This window comes from Solanum verrucosum, unplaced genomic scaffold, assembly GCF_900185275.1.
Source record: "Solanum verrucosum unplaced genomic scaffold, falcon-dt-bn FXZP01000103.1, whole genome shotgun sequence".
Taxonomy (NCBI): Eukaryota; Viridiplantae; Streptophyta; class Magnoliopsida; order Solanales; family Solanaceae; genus Solanum; species Solanum verrucosum.
In genome coordinates, this window is record NW_026020048.1 from 3,698,129 (window position 1) to 3,711,358 (window position 13,230).

The window sequence follows — 13,230 nt, forward strand, 5'->3', positions numbered from 1 at the left end:
AATTACATATAAGCTTGTTATTAGTATTTGATAAGTCAAAGTTCTTTTTCTTAAATTATGAAAAAAAATTAAATGTTTTCAAAAATGTTTTAATTTAAATTCTTGTGACTTAGATTTTTTTTTTTTTTTTTTTAATTTTATTATTTCTAAATATATAAAGTTTGTTCCAATAGTTTAAAAAATTGATGGTCAATATAAGAAAAATAAAAAAATTCCGACGCTCGTGGAGCAACTTGGTCATTTTATTTTTGGAATTTATTGTGTGATGAAGTATCATAATAAAATGCATTTTTCTTGTCATATTTTTATATGAAATACTTGATAAAATGACGAATAATATCATATTGTTTTTATATACTTAAGCTACTTTATCCATAAACTTAAAGTTTTGAGTTGAATGCTAAAGTTTTTCCACGTGATATCAGAATTGTTATAAAATGATAACAAAAAAAGAAATATAGACAAAGTAAGTAACAAGAGGAAGTTATAAATATTTTTAAAAAAATATGTTTTTCAAGTGTATTATACACCACATCTCATGCTTATATTTATATTTTGTTATATATGAGTGATTACCAAATTGTCTTAAACATGATATTAGTTAAAGAGATCACGAAAAAAATTATAAAGGTGTGAAAGATTAGGGAGATTTTACGGAAGGTTTTTATTTATCTATTTTCTATTGCTTTGATTTTTAATTTCTTAGTTCATTTTATCGAAACACACTTTCTCAATTTATTTAATTGAGCCTCTAATTAATTCTCTTTGGGCAAGTCCGGCCAGACCCTTAGCATGGAGCATACTCTCTGTATTTAGTGTTATTAACGACTTGTTATTGTATTGGAGATCATAGAATGAAGGAAAAATGTATAAAATTAGTGTAATACTTTATACTTCTCCAATTCATTTTATTTATCATATTTTTCTTCTGCATAGACTATAAGAAAGTACTATTAACTAAAAGAATTAATATTTGTCCAAATTATCTTTTATTTTATTAACCTCAATTTAACACCATTAACTTTTTCATCATATTACTTTTTCTCCATTATTCGGTAAGAATAGAAATTAATTAGTACGTATCTTAATTTTTCAAAATAACAATTGTTTTTATTTGGCTTTTTTAGTATCGGTAAAATTACAGAATGCCCTTTCACTTGTCATTTAAACCCGGCTGTCGTCCGGCGCCTCCGCAATGGCATAAAACCCTTAGCCGTAGAATGACCTTAAAGCTCTTCAAGTATGCTCTTCCTCAATCACTTCCCATTCGTTTTCTTGGTAATCAATTCAAAATTTCTTCAAGATTCATGTGCGCCGACAATAAACTTGATAAATTGGTAGACCCACTATTGAAATTCCCAGAAGATGAATATACTCCACAAGAAGAAAATAAGTTAAAAGAATCATCTTTTTCAGTTCAAGGATTGGGTTTTTTGCAAGATTCAATCTTGGGTTCAGTTAGCTCCAAAACTGACACTGGTAAGTTTCCAAATGATGTTTTCTTGGTGATAAATGCTATTAGGAACGGCCATGATGGGTTTGGAGAGAGAACTGAGAAAGCTCTTAGGTTGTTTAGGGAGAAACTCAACCCTGGTTTAGTGGTTGATGTGTTGAGAAATATACATAACCCTGAATTAGGTGTTAAGTTTTTTAAATGGGCTGGTAGACAAATTGGGTATGTGCATAATGCATCTGTTTATGATGCTTTGTTGGATTTAATAGGATGTGTTGGTGTACCAGAACATTTTTTTAATGATATAGGAAAAGACGATAAGGAAGTGCTTGGAAAGTTGCTTAATGTGTTGATAAGAAAGTGTTGCAGGAATGGGTTGTGGAATACAGCACTGGAGGAGCTAGGGAGGCTCAAGGATTCTGGTTACAAGCCCTCCGCTGTGACTTATAATGCATTGGTTCAGGTGTTTCTGCAAGTAGATAGATTGGAGACTGCATCTTTAATATACAAGGAGATGTCAGAGTTGAATTTTAAGATGGATAAGCATACAATAAATAGCTTTACGCGATCATTGTGCAAAGTGGGTAAATGGAGAGATGCCCTTGATTTAATTGACAAGGAAGAGTTTGTGCCTGATACAGTGATATATACTAATATGATTTCAGGATTATGTGAAGGTTCCTTCTTTGAAGAAGCAATGAATTTTCTCAACCTAATGCGCACTATTTCGTGTATTCCTAATACTGTAACATATCAAGTTTTGCTTTGTGCACTCTTAAACAGGAGAAAACTTGGTCGCGTCAAGAGGGTTCTGAATCTTATGTTTTCTGAAGGTTGTTATCCAGGTCAGAAAATATTTAATTCTCTTGTACATGCATATTGCAGATCAGGAGATTACTGGTATGCCTACAAATTGCTAAAAAAAATGGATGGCTGTGGCTGCCAGCCAGGATACGTCGTTTACAACATATTGATTGGTGGTATTTGTGGCAACGAGGAGTTACCAAGCAAGGATGTGCTAGAGTTGGCTGAAAATGTATATAGTGAAATGCTGACTGCAAGACTAGTACTGAATAAAGTCAATGTGGTCAATTTTGCTCGATGCCTCTGTGCGTTTGGAAAATATGAGGATGCTTTTAGTGTTATTAAGGAAATGATGAGCAAAGGGTTTGTACCTGATGTCAGTACATACTCGAAAGTGATTGGTTTTCTTTGTAATGCCTCCAAAGTGGACAAGGCATTCCTGTTGTTCCAAGAAATGAAGCGGAATGGAATTGTTCCAGATGTTTATACTTACACAATTTTGATTGATAGCTTTTGTAAATCTGGCCTTATTCAACAGGCTCGTAATTGGTTGAATGAAATGATTCAAAAGGGCTGTACTCCTAATGTAGTGACTTACACAGCTATTATCCATGCTTACCTCAAGCAACGGAAAATTTTAGATGCAAATGAGCTCTTTGAATCAATGTTAATGCAAGGATGCATCCCAAATGTTGTCACTTTCACTGCTTTGATTGATGGATACTGTAAAGCTGGACATTTAGAGAAGGCTTGCCAGATCTTTGCCAGAATGAAGGGGAGTTTAGATACCCCTGAAGTAGATTTATACTTCAAGGTTGATCTTGATGGTAATAAGGAACCAAATGTTGTTACATTTGGAGCTATGGTTGATGGATTGTGCAAAGCACACAAGGTGAAGGAAGCTCACAATCTTTTGGATGTCATGTTAGCGGAAGGATGTGAGCCAAATCATATTGTTTATGATGCATTGATTGATGGGTTTTGCAAGGTTGGTAAACTAGATGATGCACAGGAGATATTTGCTAAAATGTCAGAGTGTGGATATAGTCCAAGCATATACACCTACAGCTCTCTAATTGATAGGCTATTTAAGGATAAACGTTTGGATCTTGCTGTAAAAGTCTTGTCTAAAATGCTTGAGAGTTCTTGCCCCCCAAATGTTGTTATTTACACAGAGATGGTAGATGGCCTTTGTAAAGTTGGTAAAATAGATGAAGCTTATAAACTTATGTTGATGATGGAAGAAAAGGGTTGTCATCCAAATGTTGTAACCTATACTGCAATGATTGATGGATTTGGCAAAACTGGAAAAGTGAATAAATGTCTTGAACTCATTGAGAGTATGGGTAATAAGGGTTGTGCGCCAAATTACATAACCTATTCAGTTGCAATAAAGCATTGTTGTGCTGAAGGACTTCTGGATGAGGCTCTCCAACTCCTAGAGGAAATGAAACAAATAAGTTGGCCAAAACACATGGCCAGCCATCTTAAGGTTATTGAAGGCTTCAGACGGGAGTACTTAGTCAGTCTGGGTATATTAGAAGACATGAGCAACATCAATTTTCTTCCGGTTATTCCAGTTTATAGGCTTCTAATTGATAGCTATCAAAAAGCTGGAAGACTTGAATTTGCCGTTGAGCTACTTAAAGAGATTTCATCATCTTCACCATTTCTGCATCTTGATAAGAAAATGTACTCTTCTTTGATCGAGTGCCTTTCTGTTTCAAACAAAATTGATCTGGCATTTGAATTATATGTGGACATGACAAAGAAAGGTGCAGTTCCAGAGCTGACAGACTTTGTTAACCTCATCAAGGGTTTAATAAGTATGAATAAATGGGAGACTGCACTTGAACTCTCTGAGAGCTTGTATTACATGTTACATGCATCGAAATCAACCAATATTCAGCTCCTTTAGAGGTCGAGATATGATGCATTGAGACTATCTCATCCTGAGGCACTACCTGCTGTGCACCTGATATACATTCTTGGAGCTGCGCTGGTTGTCAGGCTGCAGTTTGACCTTGTTATTACCAAGTACCTGGTCCGGCAGCTGAATGAGCCAGGATTTTCTGATCGAGCCGTTGAACAGGTTTTTCTTTCTTCAAATTTTGAACTGTTTTTTCTTCTTTTCTTGCTTTCAATGTTCTGTCTAGTAAATTATTCTTTTGTCCCTGGACTAGATTCTTGATATTTGCTATATGGGTGAAGGACAATTTTTTTTAAAACTGTTAAATGTGTATTCCTCAGCATTGAGGACATACTGGATACCATCAAAAAGTGTTAGATTTTTAAAAAAACAAATAGAAAAGAAGATACGTACAGAGATCTTAATAAATCTACAAAATGATCTATATCCTCTTAACCTACTTCTTTACACCAAAAGTAGAAAGATATTATACAATTCCATTTAACTTTCTGAATGGAATTGGATCTATCTTTAAAACACTTCCCACTTCTCTCTCTCCAAACTGTCCACCAGATGCATTGTGGTATGATCCACCACTTCTTTTGACAATTCTGTGATCAAGGCATTCAGAGCTCCTATATTGTTCCATGAGGAAGCAGTAATATGTTTGTGACATTGTTGTATTTGTTTTGCAGTATTTGTTCCTCCTAAAGTATACAAATTCTGAGCGAAAGCTATATATCAGGGCCTTGAGTTGATTGCCTTTATTGAGACCTTTTCACAATTTTATAGCATAATATAGGTCTAGAGGGCTGATGATACACATCACAGCATAACAGAAAATACTTGCAGAGAGTCCTGGTGAAAAATTTGATGAAAATATGTTTATGTTCTTGTTGCTTTGAAAGATAAATAGAAAACTTGATGATCTCATTAGAACTTTTTCTTTGACATTTTCCCTCCCTTCATATTTGGTTAAATTTTAAACCTTTAGTTTCCTTAGAAGGATTCAATCTCAAAAAAAAAAAAAAGTTTCCTCAGAAGGATTATATCTCTAATTTGATCATTCACCAACACCATTAGATCTTCTTATAGCTTAAGTTAGCTCACTAATATTATTTTCCTTGATGAATGTCTCATATAACCGACCCCAATTTGTTCGGGACTTAGGCACAGTTGTTTTTGTTATTGTCTCATGAGTCTTCTATGATCAGCATATGATCGAATTGCAGATATAACCTTTTTTTTGTTAGATAATCTCTTGGAAATTGTTGAACAAGAAACTATGTTTTTTGCTGATACTTTATCTACTAACGAATGAAGGGGTGATCTCAGCAAAAAACTTAGTTTCTCGTTTCTACTGTAGAACGAGAAACTATGTCTTTCCTGGGTCAACCAGTAGAAATTTTTATTCTCATTTCTACTGTAGAACGAGAGTCCTGTTCTTGTGATTAGTTTAAGTAAGAGCTTAACCAAATCATACCTTCTGCTGAATCTCTCATTACTTTGATCCCGATTGTGAAGCATCGGTGATCTTTTCCAACTGCAGAACTAAGAAGACAGTAAACCCTTGTACATTAGAATTTAACTTAGACCTCTATAAATTCTTCTTTTTTAACATAAACTATAATATTCAAATTGTTTTGACAATGAGTTAATCCGAGACAGGCAAAGCTCCTCTATGCTAGAAGTGTTATTATTTGTATGTGAAAGACTGGAAGTGCCTCTTGGATAGAGATTGTACGCTTAACTATTGTTCAAGTTCCTAATTATTAATCAGACATTCAAGATGATATATTCTCTCTTGTATCTCAAACTTTCAATCTCTGTCCTTCGTGTGTACTCAAATATATTTTACCTCTTTTACTACATATCGTCTTTCTCTTGTTTATGTTCTGTTGTTCATCTTAAAAGCAAAGATTTATTTGGGATGTGCGGAGAAATGTGAAAAGTCTATTTTGTAGTCAAAAGCCAAAAAAGGTCACTGTGGATGCTTAAGCATAATTAATCTTGAAATTAAAATTAGGGGTTGCATTCTTAGTTTGCTATAGGGTTGATGATTGTTTTTTTCCCATCAAATAGGTAAAGAATTTATAATTAACTAATGGACACAATACCAAGTTCCTCTCTGTTAAACCTCTTCTAATCTGTAGTCTAGGCATCTGCATTTCATGGAAAGGTTGAAAAGTAGAAAAAGTAAACCTTTGGTGCTTGATCTTAAACTAAAGTCTAATCTGTTCTTCCAAAGACAAAGCTGTGTCTCTATGAAAGTCTAATTCGAGATGGACCACCGAGGAAATTTGTATGTTTGTCCTTTTAAGCTCTTACTTTTATCAAAAGCAAGTTAGACCTATATCACCACACCTCAGGCCAAACCATTTTCATTTGTTCTATTTTATGAATAATTGCCATTTGATGTTTCAATTATTGTTGGTGAATTATATGGGTTTTTTCTTTCTTTCCAGGATGAAAAGTTTTTGATTTGGTAATCTGGTGAGAAGGAAAACCAACTGAGGTTAACTTCAATCACAAATGTCATCCGCAGCCAAAGTACTGTAAGCAGTGAGGCTACCTTTCATATTAATATACATGACATTTTCTCAAGATATATTCTTAAACCGTGAAATTTCCTTTTGTGTGACGAGTGTTTTGTTTTCTAATTAAGGTAAATTCGTCAGCCTGAAATGGGAAGTCAGTGCATATCACTTTTATATGGAAATGGCGAGCGTACTCTTGATCTGGTAAATTGTCCATTCCTCCTAGTTTAATTGGGGGATGTTTTATAAAGTACAAACCTGCGTGATTTGAATTTCTGTTTGTCATTTTATTAAAATTTGTTGTTTCTTTTCTTTTTATATTTCATTTTCAGACTTGCAAGGACAAAATGCAGGCTGAGACTTGGTTTGTAGGCTTGAGAGCTATAATATCCAGGACTCACCATCACAAAATTGTGGATCCCCTGAAAAGCAATAGACGTGCACACAGTTCCATCAGTAGTCGAGCGGGTTATACGCGGAGGAAACAGAATCTTGGACTTTCAGCAAAGACAATCAGACCTTCTCAGGTTCTTCACATCTGTCTTTGTTTTATTAAGTTCTCAATGCTTAACCTTGGATTTACTGATTAAGTAACTGCTATTATTCCCTGTATGCAATCTTCTTTCATCTTCAGAATGTCCTTCAATTCTGTTGGTTCCTGACAGTATGAATTTACTCCAAAAGCTTCTGTTTCCAGTACACAATCTAGTACTTGTTTGTGGAGCGGTGAGTTTGGCGCTGAATTTGTAACAAGTCTGTTCGAAAACCTGTGAAGGACAAACAGAAAAGTTAAAAATTACTGGCGATAATAAATGGCTGAAATAACTAGAGAGAAAAAAAGGATTGCTTATAGATAATTGTCAATGTTTATTCTATAGCTTTATCGGGAATTGTAGTCTTAACTGATAATGTAAAAACTTTCATAATCCTTATCAGATCTTTAGTCGTGCTTCTCCGTAATGTGGCTTGATGTCATACTCTACATTGTGTTCAAATGTTGCTGTTGGTTAGTGAACCTGTACTTTGATATCAATTACTTTTCTTTTGTGAGTTCAACTCTAAAAAGGAAACTTGCATTTTGACAATTGTGAGATGGGAAGAAAATACCTAAGATGGGTTCCAATATAGGATATCATAATTCATCTACTGCATAATGGAATGCTTAGATATGCTACTTCGTACAGATGGATGGACATTGACAAGGCATTTTTCTGTATGTATGCCTTTCACATGTATGATTTTTCCATAGGCTCTGCATCTTTTGTGGCATAACATGAACATTAAGGGGTCGTTTGGTGTGAAGGATAATACCAAATAGTCCTGGAATTAAATTATTGTACCACTTTAATTTGTTGTTTGGTTGACAAGTTCAGAATAACTTATCCCGGGATTAATAATTAGTACCGAGATAAGTTATCCCTCCCCTTGGGTGGTATAGTAATCCCGGGATAACTTATCCCGGGATAAAATAGGTAAATGACAAAAATGTCTCTTTCAACCCTTTTGTTACATCATTTTTTACATTCATGAAGGGAATTTTTGTAAACAAATAAATTGTTCTTAAAATTTATTATTTTGAATACAACAAACCAAACACTCAATAAAAAATAATCCCATCATAACTTGAATTCAAACCAAACAACCCCCAAGTGCGTTGGCATTCTACTATATGAACTTTAGATAAGCAGAAGATTGCTTCTCTTCTCAAGCTAATTAGGTGGAAATATGCTGTTTCTCTTTTCATATAATGTTTGATTGGTCTTAAGTTCTAATTAGGTTCCTCAAGAGTCAAGATTCTGACTACTGTGCATATATACTGTAGGTTGAAAGTCTTGAAAGATTATGTGAAACAAGAAAGGAGAAAATTCAAGAGTCAACAAAAGTTGAAGAAGCCTGGTCAGTGGCTAAAGAGGAAGCTTCCAAGGGTAAAGCAGCAAAAGAAGTAGTAAAAGCTTTGACATCTAGGGTAACTACTCTGTGAGTTAATTCTTTTCCGTCTCCTTCTATAAAACAATTTGATCCATAATGTGCATCAATTTATTACTCCATGGCACAAACTTTCTAAAGAAACTATTATATGAATCTGTCCGTAATTCATTGGTGGGCCTGCACAAATGCTGTTCTCGAAGCAAAGGCCAATACACAATTACCTTTTCCAACTATAAATAATTAATATGGCCTTTGCTTGCTACAAAGTATATAGCCACGTAAATTTTCTAAAAATGCCAATGCTGCATCACCACCTTTTTTGAACACCTGAACTCTTGACTCAAAATCTTGAGAGTTGAGCCACATAAATCAACCCTAAAGCTAAAGCAGGCCTTTTAGGATGAGGTTGATGCTTTTGTATGCCTTGATCAGAGCTTGGTCTGGGATCGGGAAGTTTCCTTCTTATATAAAAAAGACGAGTAGAAGGGCTCATCCCAAAAGTTTTTCCTAGAAGTGAAAGGGGAAGGGACATTGGTACTCATGCAGGGTCGGGTTAAATGAGTTCCGTGGGTAAGTAATTCGGTGCAAGCTCCAGCTGATGCCATTGATGTAAAAAAGACATCTGTTTTAGATTGAGCTAAATGTTGAATCATAAGTAGGAGACCAAAAAGTTTCGACTTATTGCCACACATTTATTTCTATTATGTTCTAACCTTACATTGTCAAGTAATGATTAAGTTATAGAACTAGATACGTAAGAGAAAGAGAGGAAACAGGAACTTTACTTCTCTGCAGAGGCATAAGCAATAGCAAACAATCCCTAACTAAGTAGTTTAACGTCCTTAGTATCTTATTCATTTCCATGACTTTTGTTGAGGTTTTTGATCTACCTCTGAAACCTAAGTCCATCTTTTTAAATCATGGATCATAAGTCCGTTATTGAGGACTTCTTGCTACACTTTGTAGAACTTAATTCAGGTGTGTTCTGTGCCTCTGAACAAACTGTTGTAGTTTGTGATGCTCCACGATATGTTTTTAATTTCACCTCTACAAGAAATGCAAGACTTTGTGTTTGAGCCAAAAAAAAAAAAAAACAATGAAAAAGAAAGAAAAAGGAGACTTGTTGTAGCTGCTCAGGTGGTCATGTTCGAAACCTTAGTTTTGATAGAGTCTTGCAACTGTTATGATTATGTAGCTCATAAATAGAGAATGATTTAAAGGACAGTTTCTGTAGTATGGTTTAAGATCCATTTGGTACCTAAGTGTACAGTCATATATCATTTTCTCCCATAACTGAGTCTGGTGGCCAAGTAAAATGTGCTTCTCACAAGCCAAATCAGAGGGTATCACTGCCACATGTTGACTCATCTCCTTTGTTGTTTATACCTTTTCTTTTTGTCAGTTTCTAATATTCATAACATGGAAATGCTAATTTTTGTCTTTCATCTAAATGCTGCCTATTAGATAATTGTTCTCATGTGGGTAAAATGTTGTTTCATGTTGACAAATTTCCTGGGATTTGTATGTGTTTAGGAAAAAGTTCATCAAGCATTGAGTCAAACCTACTGTGGATGAGCGAAATTCATACATGATAGCTAGGGACAGTACCTGAACAATTTATGGGATCTTTACTTCTCCTTCTACAATGAAGGTCGTTTGGTAGAGTGTATGAGAAGAATGTGAAACGGAGTGTATTAGTAATGCTTGCATTAGTTATATATAGATTATTTTTCATGTATTATTTGGTTTCATGTATTAAAAATAGAGTAAATTTTAGTTTTAGCAAACATAAAAATCATATTTGTATGCTATAGCTATAGTTTGCATAATTGCGCTTCATAACAAATTTTATGTTTGCTATGGAGCATCAGATCTGTATAAAAATTGTTGGCACCTGATTTGTATAAATCGGGAGTGTGTTTATGAAAATTGCATTTGTATATGTATATGTTTATGTTTGTATATCTACATAAAATTTGAATTTTATACAATTAAATCGAAATAAAATATTTGTATATCAAATCTCTTTCGCTTTATACAACACAAATTATACATTGTAATTTGTATAATTTGTGTTTGTATTAATTATAAGTGTATAGGATGAAAGTATATGTATTTGTATATATAGTTTTCTCTCGCTTTATACAAATGCAATTTATACATTTGTGTTTGTATGAAGTGAGAGAGGCAAGTGAGATTTCTGGGGAGAGGGGCGAATGACAAGTGTTTATTACAGATTAGAATTAAATGAAACTGTGGTTATAACATTTAATTTGAATTAATAGTTTGCTATTTTATACAACTTTTCCTTAAAAATAGCATGCATTGTATAAAAAAATTTATTTACAAAGATATCTTCCATGATTATAGTGGAAAAGATGTAAAAAGGGTTTTAGGGGTAATTGGATCTTTAATTATGTTATTACACGCATTAAATCTCTTTGTATTACTAATACTCAGAAATGCATGGTATTAGTAATACACACCTTAATACACAATTGAAGTATTATTATATATAGCATAAAAAATGTACCAAACAAGGTATTACTAATACACAAAGTTAATGTATGCAATATTTTATCATATATACTCCACCATACTACTCTTAAAAATTTTAGCAATAAATAGAGTAATGCTATTATTATATTACTCTTTGAATATAATAAATTCAAAGTTTTAGGGAATGACTATAGTTATTAATAACGGAAAATGGCTTAAAATGCTCTTTAACTACGCAAATTGGTACAAAATTGTCTTCATCCACCTGATGTCAACCTTTTGACTCTTTTTTGCTCTTATCTTTAATGGTTTGAATTGATAACTCCAATCAATAAATTTATTAATAACGTGTCACTATCCTATTCGCATAGTCGAGGGTATTTAGAATTGAGCGGAATGCTAAGTACAATATGTTTGATGTTCTCTAGTTGGGGTAAAAAGAAAAAGGCAGATTTGGGAGCTTTTCAACTCCGACAGAAAATGTAGTTTATTTAGAAAAACGTAAATCTAAGTTTATTCAACGGTGACTAGTAATAGTTACTTTATATGTAAAATTAATCCTCTAAAATGGATTTAATTTTCCTCTTTTTCTTGTTCCAATGTAAATCTAGTCAAACTTCGACGGTTTTTTTTTCTTCTTCTTTTAGAAAAACCTTATCCAATATTATTACTAAAAAGTATTTTGAGACATTAACTTTATCAGCATGATTATTAATCCCCAGTCAATAAAATTCTGTTGCTAATGATGGAGGATCTTAGTTGATGAGTTGGATAAAGCAAAATACGTAGAATAATTAAATTAAACCTTCTTATTTAATGCTTATATTAACACGTCTTAATTTGTTATGGTCATGAAGATTAATTTAACAAGAAAAAAATACGAAATACTTCGATTATTAGGAGGAAACAAGTGATTGCTTTTGTTTCTTCAGATTATTATATATAGTAATAAATAAAATAATCCCAACAATTTTTTCTTCTTTTGGGCTGTCGATTCATGTGACGTTCGTTTTGTGCATTAGGGGACATTCTTTCGGCAAGTGTTTTCTTCTTTAATTAAGTGGAATTATAAAATATTATATTAAAGGTCGGAATTGTTTATGTAATTTAATATTATTGATTAATTTTATAATTACGTCATTTTGAATGCATGTTCAAACTACTTTCCTCATTACATAAGTTAGAACCCTTTCATGTCCCTCTTTTTCTATGGGGTTTCCAATATGACAAAGTTCGAATACTAATGATTATTGTTGAGTTAAATAATATTTGGGCATAGTGTGAACAATGAGACACATATAAAATAAAATAGAATATATAAAACTATGTTTTCTTTTTTATATATACTACTATATAATAGAATGAGGTTTGAATGCATGAGGGGAAATGAATTTTTAATTTTAAAACAATGCTATATTGCATTCATACTAATCCAAAATACATTATTACCTTTTCATTGAATTGGATAATCTACTACATACTATATTAGTTACTATTTTTTTTAAAGTATTGTTTGATTGGACAAAAATGAACATGCAATTCTACCAATCCAATTCAAATATATATTGTAAGTTGAAATTAGAAAGACAAAGAGGAAAACTTACGAAGAACAATAATGAAGATGAACAAAAATTCCATGCGAGTTCAAGTAGTTCAATTGTTTGATTATCTAAATATTTACTTAGTATTTTATTGGTAAGAGTTTGATTTTGCACCTTATAATATACTCGTTCATTTTTCCTTCCTCTACTTTTTTTATAAAAAAAATAAAACGTCGAAAAAGGGGAAAGCAAAGCACCAAAAGATAGATTGATGGAAAGGAAAAGCAATAGTGGAAGAGAGGGAATTTTAATGACAATGACAATAGACTGCAACAAGTGATCCTTGCCACGTCGGATCTTTTCATTCACGTGGCAAAAGTAGGCCCCATCACGACACCCTTCTCTTTATTTTTCCTCGCCGATTCCTGCATAAGCTATATATCATAGATATGAATGAATCCAGGGAGTGCTTCTCCCCCTCCTCCAAATGCAAATATATACTAGTTGGACTTCAATTTAGATACAGAGAGAAACAAAAAAATAATCATTAATTTCATT

The 13,230-nt window shown here is 33.1% G+C and overlaps 1 protein-coding gene across 1 annotated transcript; it reads left to right on the forward strand.

The window, feature by feature from the left end:
* The first annotated feature begins 1,220 nt into the window (after positions 1-1,220).
* On the forward strand, positions 1,221-4,344 carry LOC125821986 (pentatricopeptide repeat-containing protein At1g06710, mitochondrial). Its single transcript, XM_049501356.1, has one exon. The coding sequence runs from the start codon at positions 1,221-1,223 to the stop codon at positions 4,173-4,175; it is 2,955 nt and encodes a 984-aa protein (XP_049357313.1). The 3' UTR covers positions 4,176-4,344.
* The last annotated feature ends 8,886 nt before the right edge of the window (positions 4,345-13,230 follow it).